The following is a 17,973-nucleotide window of genomic DNA, read 5'->3' on the forward strand; positions in this document are numbered from 1 at the left end:
CACAATTATTAGAAAATGGAACAAGTTCAAGATGACGGTCAATCTCCCTCGGCCTGGGGCTCCATTGCAAGATCTCACCTCGTGGGGCACCAATGATCATGAGGAAGGTGAGGGATCAGCCCAAAACTACACGGCAGGACCTGGTCAATGACCTGAAGAGAGATGGGACCACAGTCTCAAAGAAAACCGTTAGTAACACACTACGCCGTCATGGATTAAAATCCTGCAGCGCACGCAAGGTCCCCCTTCTCAAGCCAGTGCATGTAAAGGCCCGTCTGAAGTTTGCCAGTGACCATCTGGATGATCCAGAGGAGGAATGGGAGAAGGTCATGTGGTCTGATGAGACAAAAATAGAGCTTTTTGGTCTAAACTCCACTCGCCGTGTTTGGAGGAAGAAGAATGAGTACAACCCTAAGAACACCATCCCAACTGTGAAGCATGGAGGTGGAAACATCATTCTTTGGGGATGCTTTTCTGCAAAGTGGACAGGACGACTGCACCGTATTGAGGGGAGGATGGATTGGGCCATGTATCACGAGATCTTGGCCAACAACCTCCTTCCCTCAGTAAGATCATTGAAGATGGGTCGTGGCTGGGTCTTTCAGCATTACAATGACCCGAAACACACAGCCAGGGCAACTAAGGAGTGGCTCCGTAAGAAGCCTCTCAAGGTCCTGGAGTGGCCTAGCCAGTCTCCAGACCTTAACGCAATAGAAAATCTTTGGAGGGAGCTGAAAATCTGTATTGCCCAACGACAGCCCCGAAACCTAAAGAATCTGGAGAAGGTCTGTATGAAGGAGTGGGTCAAAATCCCTGCCGCAGTGTGTGCAAACCTGGTCAAGAACTACAGGAAACGTATGATTTCTGTAATTGCAAACAAAGGTTTCTGTGCCAAATATTAAATTCTGCTTTTCTGATGTATCAAATACTTGTCATGCAATATAATGCTAATTAATTATTTAAAAACCATACATATCATATATGTGATTTTCTGGATTTTTGTTTTAGATTCCGTCACTCACAGTTGAAGAGTACCTATGATAAAAATGACAGACTTCTACATGCTTTGTATGTGGGAAAACCTGCAAAATCGGCAGTGTATCAAATACTTGTTCTCCCCACTGTATATGATGACAAGGTATGAAATACAGTACAAGGTGGAGAGTAAAATAAAACCATCATTACTTAATGTGAAAACAATGCTCTCCCACACTGATGATGCTTGCAAGTTTAATAATGTAATAGAGATGATGTATTGTTTCACTCAAAGACCTTCGTCAGGCATGTCATACATTCTGACAATTAGAAACAATGTATTTTTAACATTCTTTACCATTTCATGGTATCAAATGTGTGATTCATGATTGCTGCCTCATTGCCGCAGCTCCCTGTCAAAGTGCCTTTGTGGTTGTGTCATGTTGCTGTACTTGAACCTGGATGTATACACTGTATTCCTTATGCACCAGAAAGTGCATCCAGTCTTCTACCCTGATTGAGCTCAAAAGCACCTAGGAATCGCTAGAGTGCGATGAGGCATGTCCAAAATATTTAATTACGGACCCCCCAAAACCGGTACAGTGCTGCCCAAGTGGATTGCCCTCAGTGGGACCCTGTGCTAATCCTAAAGCAGGATTCAAATCCTGGTCTCAAAATGACACAGCTAACTGCAAGGCAGTGTCTTTATGGCTGCGGCATTCAAGGGACACTAAAAGAAAAGCATTAGAAACAACTGCCAAAATCTAATTAGAGGAATACCAAGACAAATCTATTGGGAAGTCCAAGACATCTGAGTAGATTCAAAGATTCCTGATCAAAGCTGTGCCGGCTAATACACAGAGCAAAACTTTGTTGTAGTGAGCCAACCATGGTTTGTCACACATAGGGAGGATGTATGAACTTTCAATGTAAGAACTTAGTGGTATCTGATAGTGTTTGCAATTGATTGAGCAGGTATGGATGTGCAACAGACTCAAACTGCTAATGCAAAGCCTAGAATCAAGACTAGAGATTGACAGCTCTTTATGTCATGCACTAACTATGCAAACAAACACAGCTGCTTAAATGGGATGACTGCGTACACAACATACTGCCATTTCTAAATGGTTCATCTGCAATGGATAAACATACCCTGAAATTAAAGGTGACAGTCTGCACTTTAGCCTCATAGTCATTGTATAGTTTCAAAAAACCTAAAGTGCTGGAATAAAGAGTAAATAAAATGTGTCCAAATACTTTTACAGTTCACTTTATAGTCAACACACACATTTGCCCCCTATAATAACAAGAGATCATAATATATTATAGAGATTTATAAAGCCGTATTTGTGTATTTGTGTGCTTTTGTTTGCTTTAGTAATTCATGAAAAATAAAAAACTCCCAATAACCTGGTTGCGTAAGTATGCACACCCTCAAACTATTACTTTGTTGAAGCGCCTTTTGATATTATGACAGACTCAGTCTTTTTGGGTAGGAGTCTATTAGCATGGCACATCTTGACATGGCAATATTTGCCCACTCTTCTTTGCAAAAGCGCTCCAAATCTGTCAGATTGCAAGGACATTTTCTGTGCACAGCCCTCTTCAGAACACCCCACAGATGTTCAATTGGATTCAGGTCTGGGCTCTGGCTGGGCCATTCCAAAACGTTAATCTTCTTCTGGTGAAGCCATGCTTTTGTGGATTTGGATGTGTGCTTTAGGTCGTTGTCGTGCTGAAAAGTGAACTTCCTCTTCATCTTCAGCTTTCTAACAGACGCCTGAAGGTTTTGTGCCAAAATTGCCTGGTATTTGGAACTGTTCATAATTCCCTCCACCCTGACTAAGGCCTCGGTTCCAGCTGAAAAACTGCCCCAAAGCATGATGCTGCCACCACCATGCTTCACTGTGGGTATTGTGTTCTTTGGATGATGTGCAGTGTTGTTTTTGCATCAAACATACCTTTTGGAATTATGGCCAAAATGTTCAACTTTGTTTCATCAGACCATAACACATTTTCCCATGTGCTTTTGGGAGAGAGAAGTTCCCATTAGGATGGTTATGGTGCCCTGTGAAGTTCCCATTAGGATGGTCTTGGTGCCCTGATAATTTCCTATTAGGAAAACTTTAAATGGACATACAATTGGTCCATTTGTGTCAGCAATTCATGTAACTAAAATTAACCTGACATGTCATTGAAATGTTGGGGAAATATTATGCAGGGACAGATCTCAAATCTACTGATTTTCATACAGAAAAGGTGGATGCAACTTTTACTTTAGTTCTTTAATGCCAAGTTGTGGGTATCATGCATGTGAGTAAAAAAAACATTGAAAAGACAAGAACAATTGTCTCTCTGGTTGAAAAGCCATTGAAAATAAATCCTCACTATGATTTTGCTCAGTTATGAGCGAACAGTTATGCATTGATTTACATTAGTAAAAATAGGCATACATAGTACAAGTTGTGTTGTTTAGGAAATTAATATCTGATGTATTTCACAAAATGTCACTCTTTAGCGCTCCTGTATGAGGTAGACTGTAAAACGTAGCATGCATCCTAGTTCGACCTTACTCTCCTTGAGTGAGAGAGGTGCGCACTTCAACAGACAGTTCAGCACTATATCAGAGATTTAGGCACATACCAAAATGCCATTAATTGAGCATCTTAAGCGGCAGTCCAATTCATTAAAGCTGTCAACTCTGCCCTTGATTTAACTTGAGGGTGTGAGTGAACATCTTTGTTCACTTGCAGGGTACAATGCCCACACAATTCATTGACCCACAATTCAAGGCAAAATGTGGTCACTTGTCTAATGCTTGTGGCCAGGAAGTGTCAATTTAATCAACACAACTGCATTTTTAGGAATGTGAAAAACGTTTACCTCTAACGTTTACAAGAAAAAATGTAGCAGGTTTAAGATGGGGGGGGGGGGGGTTAGTACTGCAATATTAAAAGTTAATGAAATCTGATAGAAGTACTGGAAAGAAAGTTTGTAAGGGGAATATTTTAAACTAAACTTAAACTAAACTGATACTTTACAGACCATATCTGCTACATCTTATTCGTTGTACATTTCAGTTGAATATTTCTCTATCCTTCTATTCCTTTTCAGTTCTATTGTCTACATCTGTTGTGAATTAGTCAGTGTTCCAGACAAGTGTGCCAGGGTCATTTATAATGTGTGGGTCAGTGACGGCACGCGCCTCTTCCTCGTAAATCAAAGCAAGACCGCACAGCAGTGGCCCTTCCCCCTCTAAATCACACACGCACGCGAACACATACACACAAATACACATACGCATACACACTCTTGAAATACTGCATAAAATGTAGAGCGCACTAGGCTACCTATGTGGTCAAATGTAAAATTGACGGTCGGTGTACAATGTCCACAGTAACATATATAAGCTTTTAGATAATTTTTTAACACTACAGTGCATTATAGTGATCAAGAATCTAAAGTGCATGATTGTATGTTTGTATTGTATGTGTATGGGCTCTTGAACGCTTTTCCAGTAAAGCTTTAATAATATTGATTGCACGCGCTGTTTTGAGTCCTAAAACAATGTCCTAAACCGTTTATGAAAAAATAATTTAGCTATATTCTTGCACGACAGATGCTGGCAATACCATTGTTGGTCCACCCTAAATCAATACGTGTTGAGAAAGTATAGTGCTGGTTTGGAAAGCTCGTTTGGTTCTAGAAAACAATAGACGTGTGAAGACACGGCGCGTGCCATTGATTACCATACAGCTGTTCGCATGAAGTTCACAAAATGGCAACTGCCATGATAACCTCTGCGGGGTCTAGTCAGAGTATCCCTGCCCGGATTAACCCCCCCACACACACTCACACACACCCACGAATATCCCGGAGGCGCACAACAAAAGGTATTTCATCCGTAACCCTCATGCCTACTTCAATCTGCTCGCACGCGTCTGGAGTAATTAACATTTTGGGACTGAAGAAAGAAAGGGTGGAACATGCTATTCATTCCTATTTCCTTCATATTGATATTTACAACAAAAACAAAGTGAAATTAAATAACAATGAAAAATAAAGTTTCTTAAGTCTGTAATTTCGGGCTATAGGCCTCGCCTTTAATACAGGTTAACCACATATATCCACAACGTACAATATGTTTCTTAGTTTATCAGTTGATGTCTTTCATTTTTAGAATCGTCGTGGGCTATAAAACGTCTATCCTATGGGAAATTCAGAAATTGAAGGAAAGATATATTCTTAAAATAACGTTTTCTCTACACACCTTACAGTCTGCATAACGTCATACGTTAAATTGTAGCCAATTAATGTATTTTTGGTAGGCCTACATTATTATATGTAAGATAGAAGTAAAATAAGTTATATCTTGGATTTAAAATTAAATTTTTCTGTAGATTTTCCAAGTGCCCCAACCCTCCAAAAAGGAAATATAATTAGACCATAAAATCAGGCCACCAAAGATATACTTTCCTTACACTGTGGCCCTTAGTAACAGGCCATCTGTCCCAAAGAATAATAGCACTATAATCACCACACCAAGCCACCTCCAACCTGCAAACTAGCTGCACTATAATGTAGGCTACTCCAAACTGCTCATCTCCCTGCATCCAGATGTAAACCCATCTATAAACTCACTATTTAAATTATTATATATCCAACTTTCATAAACTTTGTTCATTCCGTCCCAATATGTTGTCAGTCATTAGCAGCACCGTTCCATTTATACATTTACTGGTGATTGTGACACATTTCAAAAAAATCGTGGACATTTGTATATTTGTAAAATCGTGTAATCACACTGTAAATATGATAATCCTCTTATAGTGTACATTTGGTACCTTTACGTTTTGATGACAAAATGTATAAGCTCCTTCATCTCAAGTCATCGTTGTCTCTTGGGGGTTTCCCCGTCCCGCCTCCTTGTGACAGACAGGGACGCGCATCAGGGGTATAAAACCCCTTCACTCTTATTAGGCACCAGACTCAAGACAAATTAAGACCAGCGACCAGGACAAGATAGAGGACTTAAAAATATACCTTTTCACACTTATTTTATGCTGTGACTGCAAGGATATTTTACTCCAGCAGTAATTATTTTGTGAATAGTAAAGTTTTTGTGAATACGCGCGCCGCACTTCTGGACACAACGAATGCGCACTGCTGCCGATCAAACACCTGGGGAAAATGACCTCGCTGCCTCTCAGATGTGTCTTGGTTTTGGCTGTAATGCAAGTGGTAAGTAAGACATGTAATAAGGATCCATCCATTCCTTGAATTAACGCAAAACGGGTAGCCGATCTCAAATATCCAATTTGCGCTTCTTTTGTCAGGTATCGTCCTCTGGTGTGTTTGAACTGAAAGTCCATTCGTTCAACACTGCCCACCGCATATGCAGAAGGCATAGGGACTGCCACATCTTTTTCCGAATTTGTCTCAAACACTCCGAGGACGTAATTCATGCAGAGCCACCATGCACTTTTGGAACCGGGCACACCAACGTCATCCGCGCGGATCAGGCCTCGATTTCAAGCAGTGCTCCGATAAGAATACCTTTCCATTTCAAGTGGCCGGTAAATATTATCTTATTGCCTACATACATAATATACTAAATATTGGACATAGAAATGCACATGTTATGTTACTGTGTCGTTCTTGAGCAAACTCTTATCGAATATTTTATTTCAACCTAGGGAACATTTTCACTAATCATTGAATCATGGAACGCAGAAACCCCTACAGAATACACAGGTACTTTTTAAACCAAATTCTATGCGCTTACTGGTCTGCGGTAGTCCTACGCTTAATAGCTAACATTATGTTCACACATTCAGTGTATCATTAGGCCACTAGAATACACGTTTTATTTTATTTTTCAGACAATCAAAACAATCTTGTCAGCCGCTTGGCAACCAGAAGAAGACTGGGAATCGGCGAGGACTGGTCTCAAGACGTCCACTTTGGTGAGCAGAGCGAGTTGCGCTACTCCTATCACGTATTCTGCGACGAGTACTACTTTGGCGACAGCTGCGCGGAGTACTGCCGACCCCGTGACGACACACTGGGCCACTACACCTGTGACGAGGAGGGGAACAAGCACTGCCTGGAGGGCTGGAAGGGCAACTACTGCTCTGACCGTGAGTTGCCTGCAATCTATAATATAATTGATTTTAGTCTACATTACTGCCCAGACGGCGAATCTGGTTAGCTCGGACTTCACTTGATAGGCCGTTTGTAATAGACTGCACATCAGTGATTGACTTGGGCTGGAACGGTCCGGTACTTCTAATTTTAGGCAACAGCGTTCCTGTTGCTTTTTTTTTTAATACAAGCGAAACCTGGAATATACTACTTTTATGTAACAGGCCTCATTATCACATACATTTTGATGAACCTAGTCTAATGTGCGATTTGTCAGTTCCTGCACTTATTTTGTTTCAAGCGCAGCTGCACATGCAATGTTTTTTTCATTGATGACCAAGGTGAATGTTCTTCTTGAAAGCACAATCCATTATATTTAGTAAATGTTATCACCAAATTGACAGTTTTATTTGTGAATATATGTACATTATTGATGGAAATTTGTTTTTCACACCAGACTGCACAATCATCAACAATGAAGCATCTGATAAACATGTTTTTCTGTCAGGGTATTGGTAAATAAGAGTATTCACCCTAAATGTTTTCACATTAATCCCATACATTATGCCCTTTTAGTGTTTTAAAAGAGATTGTGTGTCTGCTTTTGTCACAGAAAGCCTCATGTAGCCTTGCTTTCTAGAATTTATATTAAGAAAGGCTTGCAGAGTTAAATCTGCCTTTTGTTCCCCTGTAACAAAGGGAGAAAGAGCTGTGACTCGCCAGAAACACATGTTGGAGGTGCTGTATGTAAATGTGTGTGTGTGTGTTATGGGTGGGCGTGAGGCAGAGGGAGAAAAGCACACCGTCCCCATGATAGTGTGCTCACCAGCTGCTTGGTTTAATACTTAACAAACAGTTGGAGTCTGAGGCGGGGACAAGGGGACGGGGGTCAGACAGAGTTAGGTGTCTGTGTGTGTGTTTGGTGATGTATGGGGGGGGGGTGTGCCCAATCTGCCCATTCATTGTAATCAAACTCTCCCTCCCTCCCTCCCTCCCTCCCTCCAGCCATCTGCTCAGCGGATTGCAGTGAGAGACACGGCTACTGCGAGTCCCCCGGGGACTGCAAGTGCAGGATGGGCTGGCAGGGGCCCTCGTGCACGGAGTGCGTTCGCTACCCGGGCTGCCTCCACGGCACCTGCAGCCAGCCGTGGCAGTGCGAATGCAAGGAAGGCTGGGGGGGCCTCTTCTGTGACCAGGACCTCAACTACTGCACCAACCACCGGCCGTGCGCCAACAGTGCCACTTGCACCAACACGGGTCAGGGCAGCTACACCTGTACATGCCGCCCGGGATACGGCGGCACCAACTGTGAGCTGGAGACCAACGAGTGCGACAGCAATCCATGCAAGAACGGAGGCAGCTGCAATGTAAGGGATGTTTCTGTTTGCAGGAAATTGGAAATGTTGTCTGAAATGTTTCCTGGGTTTCTTTGTTTGATCGTGTCTTACTACGTTTAGTTTTTTCACATTCCAACTTTAAACGTGTCGTCAACTTTAAATCAAATAAAAACGTGTCCTTGGTACAAAAGCTGTGTAACATAACAGATTGCAGAAATTGAAATATTTGAACAAGACTCAATGTCAGAAGCATTGCCAGTAGTCATATATCATATTTTGGTTGTAAAAAGCCAAATCCCCGTCCAGGTATCCATCTAATCACAGTCCCCTCTCTTCAGGACCTGGAGAATGACTACTCGTGTACATGCCCCCAGGGCTTCTATGGGAAGAACTGCGAGATCATCGCCATGACGTGTGCAGACGGGCCCTGCTTCAACGGGGGCACCTGCATGGAGATGTTGGCCGGAGGCTACACCTGCCGCTGCCCTCCCACCTACACTGGCTCCAACTGCGAGAAGAAGCTGGACCGCTGCAGCCACAGCCCCTGTCTGAACGGTAGGTTAGGGGGGGTCTTGTGAATTAATACATATATTCAAAGTACAGAAATACCCAAAACCTAAGCACGTGAACTTAATATATAGAAATAAAGCCAATAAGAATGTAATCCCTGAAATCCAGAAATGAAATATTGCATCATTGGGTTTAATATGTTATGTGCGTCTGTCCACTCGACATTATAACACTTTTGATGTCTGGACCTTAAGGGTTCTTGTCATTTTGATTACATATTGAAGTTATTTTGAATTGTACTAGTCGACAGTGTAGTGACAGGTTGCAGTGTACTGAGTGGGGCTGTGTGATGTGTTGTTCTAAAGGAGGTGACTGTCAGGACCTGGGTCAGAGTGTTCAGTGTACTGAGTGGGGCTGTGTGATGTGTTGTTCTAAAGGGGGTGACATTCTGGACCTGGGTCAGAGTGTTCAGTGTACTGAGTGGAGCTGTGTGATGTGTTGTTTTAAAGGAGGTGACTGTCAGGACCTGGGTCAGAGTGTTCAGTGTACTGAGTGGGGCTGTGTGATGTGTTGTTTTAAAGGAGGTGACTGTCAGGACCTGGGTCAGAGTGTTCAGTGTACTGAGTGGGGCTGTGTGATGTGTTGTTCTAAAGGGGGTGACATTCTGGACCTGGGTCAGAGTGTTCAGTGTACTGAGTGGGGCTGTGTGATGTGTTGTTCTAAAGGGGGTGACATTCTGGACCTGGGTCAGAGTGTTCAGTGTACTGAGTGGGGCTGTGTGATGTGTTGTTCTAAAGGGGGTGACATTCTGGACCTGGGTCAGAGTGTTCAGTGTACTGAGTGGAGCTGTGTGATGTGTTGTTTTAAAGGAGGTGACTGTCAGGACCTGGGTCAGAGTGTTCAGTGTACTGAGTGGGGCTGTGTGATGTGTTGTTTTAAAGGGGGTGACTGTCAGGACCTGGGTCAGAGTGTTCAGTGTACTGAGTGGGGCTGTGTGATGTGTTGTTTTAAAGGAGGTGACTGTCAGGACCTGGGTCAGAGTGTTCAGTGTACTGAGTGGGGCTGTGTGATGTGTTGTTTTAAAGGGGGTGACTGTCAGGACCTGGGTCAGAGTGTTCAGTGTACTGAGTGGGGCTGTGTGATGTGTTGTTTTAAAGGGGGTGACTGTCTGGACCTGGGTCAGAGTGTTCTGTGTCGCTGCCGCTCCGGCTTCACCGGCGCCAACTGCCAGATCAACATCGATGACTGTGCCTCAGCGCCGTGCCAGAACGCCGGCACCTGCCAGGACGGCCTGAATGACTACACCTGCTCATGCACGCTGGGCTACGCCGGCAAGAACTGCAGCGTGCGCTCGGACGCTTGCGGACGTGGTGCTGGCGCCCAGCCCTGCCAGAATGGCGGCACCTGCTTCACCCACTTCACCGGGCCGGTGTGCCAGTGTCCGCCGGGTTCCATGGGACCCAACTGCGAGTTCTCGCTGCAGCCCAGCTTCCAGCCCGCCCCCCGGCTGACCAGTAAGCCGTCCTCCGTCACCCTCACCACCTCCTGCGTCCTCGCGTTACTTGCCCTCGGCCTGGCTGCAGGCATCGTGGTGCTGCGGCGCCGTCGGCTATGTGGCAAAAAGCAGCTGAGCGACTCGGCTGTTTTCAATGACCTGGAGACGGTGATCAACCACTTCCCCAGTGAGAGAGAGGCTTTCCTGGGGCCCAGTGGCCTGTTCAAAATCAGCAACAGTGACCCGCGCCTTAGCCTGGCTTCGCTGGTAGCACTGAACCCCCCAGGCGACAGAACGGGCAGGGGACACGTCGCGGAGCGCCACTCTCTCCCCCCATCACAGGACTACATCTGGAGGGGAGAGGGTGGGGCCAGGCCTAGGTGAGTCACTGACCTGGATTCGAGGACAGAAAGAGAAGGTGGTGAAGCCACACAACTGGGAAGGGAGGGACAGAAAATGGGAAGGAAAAACAGGGGATCATAAGCACTTCTTGTTTTTAATCTTTAAAAAAAAAAAAAGTGAATGAAGAAAAGGACAACAATTAATGGTAGAAAATTATTCCTCTAATTCTGGAGATTATTTTTACGTTCAAAATGTAAACATGCTGGAATACAACTTCTTGTTGTGAAGAACAACTGTAAATGAACTATTAATGATTGGAAACTTTCTCCTCAGAGAAATTCCATGTCAAATAACCCAAAGAGACTACTACTAATACTACATGACCCTAGTGGACCTATCATTGCACTTGCTGCAACACAGTCATATTTTCTGGAAGAATCTTTTAAACCAAATACAGGAAGACCTGAATGTCTTAACTGTACTTCTTAATACAGAGATTTGCTGTATTCACTTCACTGTGTTTTTGTTTATTAGCACATTTTACCAGACCTTCAATATTAGCAATTCCCAAAAACATGTTTTCTTCATTTAAACATTTACTATGATTTCTTCAAACACATGTATTTCCTAAGATAAAACTATCAGTCGGTATACCATCATTTTATTTATATTATTTATTTATTGAGTGTAAAATGTTTGTCCAAAGTTTTTAACTTTATTTCCTCAAATCCAGAGATATATTTATTTGATACTAAATAAACCACTTGTAATAAATGTTCTACATTTGTCTCTTCCTGTGTCTACTAAATACCCCATCAATACTCTGGGCAGAATCCTGAAATTGATTTATGTACTGAAATCAATGAACATGTGAACTTTGATACATAGATTCTGACAAGTATTGCTGTTCCTGCTGAACAGACAGTGTAATTTTATGTTCTTGCCAAAGTTTGCGTTTTGTCAGGCATTTGCTCTAAAACTAATTTGTTTTTTCTTACAAATGTTTTATTTTCATGTTGTGTTTGAGATGTGTTGAATAAAGATTACAAATTGGCTTTTGTCATGAAGCCTATCGATTTTCAACGCTCAGCAAATGTGAAAAGGATGTGTTATTCAGTTAATATTTTCAAATGTTCAATGATTAATTTACCAACATTGAGGAATATACACTTGCAGTCACAGGAAAACATAGTTGAGAAAACTTTTCACTAATTATAGTTCACCATTCTTAGCCCTCTACTCTATTTCCTGTTTACCCATGACAGTGCCTCTGCACAACTCCAACTCTACCCTCAAGTTTACCAACAACACCACTGTGGAAGTCCTGATAACCAACAACGATGACTCAGCTTATGGAGAAGGTAAATGAATTGGCATTGTGGTGCCAGGACAGCAACTTCTCCCACAACGTCAGCAAAACAATGGAGATGATTGTTGATTTTAGCAAGACGAGGAAGAATCCCACCCTGATCCACATCAATGGATCTACATTACAGAACCAGCAGTTTTAGGTTAATCAGCATTCAGATTGCCTATACATCATCTTTACTCCCTAAGGCAATTTCAAATCTATCCCGTTAATTTCTGATTTACAAAATGTTCAGAGTGAATAATTTACAAAGTGAATACATACAATTGTTTCACAATTTCATTAGATACATAATATAGTAATTTGATATTTGATTTGAAAACCAATGTAGGTATTAAAAACAAAATTATCATATTTTAATTTGGTTTATGATATAAATTGATTTTGGTAAATAATTTATACACTGAACAAAAACTTAAATGCAAAATGCATCATCTTGTCTACCATCTTCCCAACACTTTTGTAACAGGACTTCACTCAAAACAAAAGGACCTGCTTACCTTCAGAATTGTTGTCATGTCTTCTGAAGCTTGTCTGCTTCAGGAATCCTCCAATTATGAGTTTGTAGCTAAACATTTTGGTTGTATAAGTTGGTTATGTGAAACCACACATTTGTGAAAACAGGCACGGTGTACTACTGATAAAAAAAAAAAAGCAAGTGAAAGTCCGAAATAAAAAAAAGTAAAGCCATCCTGAAGTCCAGATTACTGGCTTTCAAATGAAGTGTAAGACTTCTAGATCACATACTGTAGATTTTTTGAAGATTGTCTTCCGGAACTACTCATTCAACTACACACTAATGTTCAAAAGCCGTTTCAATCAAATGGGCAAGTGTTGATTCTTTGGAGTGTGATGGTGACTATGAAAATAATGGCAGGATTTTGCCATGAACACAGATGGAGCTACAGTATAGACAACAGAACTGATCATGTTAGTTTGACGCAACTGTTGTACAAATCGTAAATCGTCTCTAACTACTCTCGTTGTACCACTGTCAAGATCCTGATACCTCATGTCATGGCCTGGTATGGGAAATGCTCTGAACACATCCATAAGGCATTCCAGGCAGTAATTTATACGGCCAAGTACATCACACTGGCCTAGCTCCCACACTAAGGACATCTATCCAAGGCGTCTGATTAAAGTCTACAGCATTATAAAGGAGCACACAACCTTACACTTTCTGTCCAACAGAAGGGGCTTGTATCAGACCATCAGACCCCCCCCACACACACACACACATATTTACATTTTTGTCACAGGCCCACTTTATAACTGCTGCTATCAAGCTCATATTATTTATTTATGTTCACTGGCTGTTGCTATTAACTACAGCATATTTTAAACATCACCAATCCCACAAGAAACATGCACAGTTTTGCATACCCTTGGAGAGAGACCACTGCACCTTTTTCTTTCCTTTCCAAAAAAGTTGAAAAGGAATGTTTTGGGTGAGAAACAGAAGCGTTGAATTTGGAGTGGTCTCTTAATTTTAACCCTTCTGTTCCTCACTCAAAACCTTCCTTTTCGACTTTTTGGTGAGGAAGCAAAAATGTGCAGTGATCTTTTAATTTTTTTCCAGAGCTGTATGTACCATTTGTAAAGAAAACATGAGTGAGCAGGCAAAACACATATCTTTTATTTCTTATGAGATTCACATTCAACTGTAGGTCACAACAGAATGGCCCAATCATTAAAAACATAGACATAAAGACATAAAAAATGAACTGACCCCTGTTCAAAAGTCTGCATACCCTTAGTTCTTATTGCCCCCCTAAGCATCAATGAGAGCGTGCAGTAATAGGTGTCTATGAGGCCCTGAATTCTTGCGGATGGTATAGCTGCCCATTCGTCTTGGCAAAATGCCTCCAGGTCATGCAAAGTCTTTGGTCGTCTTGCATGAACCGCATGTTGGAGATCTCCCCAGAGTGGCTCAATGATCTTAAGGTCAGGAGACTGTGATGGCCACTCCAGAAACTTTTTCTACTGTAACCACTGGAGGGTCAACTTGGCCTTGTGCTTAGGGTCATTGTTGTGCTGGAAAGTCCAACAGTGACCTATGTGCAGCTTTCGTGTAGAAGAATGCAAATTGTCTGCCAGTATTTTCTGATAACATGCTGCATTCATCTTGCCATTAATTTTCACTAGATTCCCTGTGCCTTTAGAGCTCACACACCCCAAAAACATCAGTGAGCCACCACCATGCTTCACAGTGGGGATGGAATTCTGTTCACTATGGGACTTGTTTATCCCTCTCCAAACATAGCTCTTATGGCTGTGACCATAAAGCTCTATTTCGTTCTCGTGCCAGAAGCTGCGAAACTGTGAAATCCCCAAATTTCACAATTTCTGCCAGGTTATGCTAGCTTATGAGCACAACTGCAAATACTGCAAATACCATACTAACCACTTTATTTTTGCGTCCTTATCTCTATTTGCACTATCTATATCAGTATACTTGCAATGCTACAATTATCTTACTTACTTTCTAATCCCCTTGTTTATTAAAACATCCTTCTGCTTTCTATACTCCCTTCATAAAAAGCCACCAACCTTGTCAACTGCCCCTCCTCTACCCAGTTACTTTCTTCTCCCTTTGGTGATTTCACATTACCCACCCATCCGGTCCCACTCCACTTAACTGAAGAGAAAAAACATCTAAACATGAATTGTTTACTGTTATGTTGTAAGTAGTTAACCCAATCAATTTAAACTCCAACCCTCCGCAGTTCACATATCAGCCCTTCTTTCTCAATTTTCAATCAATTTATTGTTTCTTTTTACAATACATTCCTTCATTCTACTGTGGTGTCTCAGACAGGGCCTTGAAAGGGTCCACATCTCTATCAGCTCTACTGCATTCTTAAAGAAAATAATCATTTTTTCAAAGAACATGATGGTGTTTCCAACTGCCTGGTCATGATTCCCCATGTTCCACAACAGTACAGTCGGAAGTTATTTGTCAGTCATTGATAGATTGGACTCCAGAAATTAGCAAGCAATGGACAGTATCAGAAAAAAAAATCCAATGATTCTATTTCTTCATGGCAGTCTCCACAAATGGCAATCTCATTATTTGGACTTAATTCCTATTGAAAACGTTTGGTTCGAATAGAAGAAGGCCGTCCATTGGCACATACAGAAGAAACCCAAGGTTCTGGAAAGATTCTGTATTGAGGAATGTTCTAAGATTCTTTCCCATGTATTCTCCATTCCCATTAACAAGGAATGAAAAGGCTAATTGCGGTTTTCCTGGCAAGGGGAGGGTAAATAAAGTACAGGATTTTTGGAACTAGATGTATTATTTCAGAGAAGTATAATTACAAATGATTCCCTTGAATAATTTTTGAAGCACAACAGTGGCGTAGTTAGGACTGGGTGTCTGGGGCTATAGATGAGGATCTTTTATGAATAGCTCCGGATCTCAGATTGACCAAAAAAAAGTATAATCAAAAAATAGCCCCTGATCTATTAATCTATAATTCTTGTACAGACACCCAGCTAGTACAAAGTGTTTGTACAGATACCCAGCTTGTACAAAGTGTTTTTACAGATACCCAGCTTGTAAAAAGTGTTTGTACAGATACCCAGCTTGTACAAAGTGTTTGTACAGATACCCAGCTTGTACAAAGTGTTTGTACAGATACCCAGCCTAAAAACCCAAAGAGCACATATAGTGTAATAAGAAATGTCTGCTGAGGATGAGTGGAAGTGTTCTGAGTTCTGGGTTTCTGACCTGTCTGGGTGGACCAAGAAACACATTTCATTTTAAATGTTAGGCTTGTGACAAAAGGACGGGCTAAACTTTACTAAGAACTTCCTGCACATCATGGTAATTTATGATAACATTATGGTGTCAGATTATATATTTATATATTTATATATTTATATCTATCACTAAGGTTACGTTCCCTTGCACTAATTTCCCTAGCTGTCCCCCAGTAACCTTCTAAGTGATATACCTTTCTAACCAACCTCTCACTACACACACAACAACAAGAAATGAATTCACAGTAGCACAGTGGCTAGAGTTGGAAGCTAGGAAGAAACCTAAAGACAAACCGTGCTCACAGGGTTGGCCAGTCCTCTCTGGCTGCGCTGGCTGAAGAGTATATTACCTTTTATGGTCACAACAATATACTTGCATGTTCAGATGTAAAAAGGGTCAATAAATACAGATGAGCTGAGGCCAGTGTCTTTAGGCAGAATCCGAATCAGCATCACAACCAGGTGGACTTGAAGTCAGAAAACCATGTTGGCATTGGGCTGTGCCAACTCCAGCCTTTTCAGAGCCCTAGGCAACATTTTATTTGGGGCCCCCTCTCCCATGTCGGTTGGGGGCTGCCTAGTGGTCGGAGGCACACGAGTTGGGATCCCTAAGCAAACACTTATGTTGCTCGCATGGGAAGTCAGGCGAGGGAGTCCTAATGACACAGTCCAAGGTCTCAGGTCCTGTTAAGATTCAATAGGATACCAGAGAAATTAGAGGGAGCATTCCTTAGATCCAAAAGATTACCTAAGCATCAGTAAATTCTGTCCCTAGTCCCCACGCACATAAACTACTGCAGAGTCAAATCTAAGGGCCGAGACAAGAGGGTCTGGAGACGCTGTGGCCCTGTTCAAAGATGAACACAGACAGGGCCAACCTGGCAGGAAATAGCTTCACCCGCTTTACCAAGCAACAGACCACCAAAGGGACCCCAACCGACCACAAACCACAATGAGAGAGGGCCAAGGGTAGTCTATAGTGTTGTATCTCATCACACGTTTGTTAAGGATGGCATACGTATAGGAATGCAAGGCGTGACCATTTTCATGATGTAGGAGACAATCCATGTATGGCTGTTGTAAACAGACAGCCAGTGTGAAGAGAGTAGTATTAGAATAATGTAATAAATGGAGAGAGTAGTATTAGAGTAATATAATAAATGGAGAGAGTAGTATTAGAGTAATATAATGAATGGAGAGAGTAGTATTAGAGTAATATAATAAATGGAGAGAATAGTATTAGAGTAATATAATACATGGAGAGAGTATTATTAGAGTAATATAATAAATGGAGAGAGTAGTATTAGAGTAATATAATAAATCGCAAAGAGCGATTGCCAAAGTCCTACACATTTTGTTTGGGACATGGTTGCAGATTACCTGTGTTCATTATGTTACTGTTTTTTGTTGGAAAGTTTTCATATATTTAATATCTTACATTGAAATTCCAAGCTGAATTTGTCATCAAAGAAAAGCTTTGAGTGAGGAAAAGAAGGATTAAATTCTGGATACAGTGAGCATCTCATTGCTTCCATCCTAAAAATTTCAAAGACGGCGGTCCATAAGAACAAGGTCAAGCAACAGACATTGGGGACAACTAAGCTACAGACTGGCAGAGGGCGAAAATGACTGTCCACTGACCGAGATGACCGTCAACTCATTCGAATGTCACAACAACTGTAGGATGACAGGAAGTGACCTACAAAAAGAATTGCAAACAACAGCTGGGGTGGGCAAGAACGGTTTAAAACAGGCTCCTAGGGGCAGGGCTGAAGTCGTGCAAAGCTAGAAATATTTGAAAAATCATCAATGAGAAGCAAAGAAGAGTCAGGCTGAAGTTTGCAAGAGACCATAAGGATTGGACTGTAGAGGAATGGAGTATGGTCATCTTCTCTGACGAGTAAAATCTTCAGATTTTCCCAACACTTGGTCATCTAATGGTTAGATAGAGACCTGGAGAGGCCTACAAGCCACAGTGTCTCACACCCACTGTGGAATTTGGTGGAGGATCGGTGGTGATCTGGAGATGATTC

At 41.9% G+C, this 17,973-nt stretch overlaps 1 protein-coding gene across 2 annotated transcripts; it reads left to right on the forward strand.

Annotated features, from left to right (window-relative positions):
* Positions 1–5,964: 5,964 nt before the first annotated feature.
* dlb (deltaB) lies at positions 5,965–12,370 on the forward strand. Of its 2 annotated transcripts, none has more exons than XM_020047930.3 (8): positions 5,965–6,216; positions 6,312–6,551; positions 6,672–6,729; positions 6,858–7,115; positions 8,125–8,486; positions 8,831–9,011; positions 10,124–10,841; positions 12,069–12,370. In XM_020047930.3, exons 1-8 carry the CDS (start codon positions 6,166–6,168, stop codon positions 12,145–12,147), a joined length of 1,947 nt encoding a protein of 648 aa, XP_019903489.2. In that variant the 5' UTR covers positions 5,965–6,165; the 3' UTR covers positions 12,148–12,370. The 2 variants fall into 2 exon arrangements, with proteins under 2 accessions (XP_019903489.2, XP_010863937.3); XM_010865635.5 differs by having other exon boundaries at positions 8,795–9,011; positions 12,069–12,369.
* The last annotated feature ends 5,603 nt before the right edge of the window (positions 12,371–17,973 follow it).

The sequence above is a fragment of the Esox lucius genome, chromosome 7 (assembly GCF_011004845.1).
Source record: "Esox lucius isolate fEsoLuc1 chromosome 7, fEsoLuc1.pri, whole genome shotgun sequence".
NCBI classification, from domain to species: Eukaryota; Metazoa; Chordata; class Actinopteri; order Esociformes; family Esocidae; genus Esox; species Esox lucius.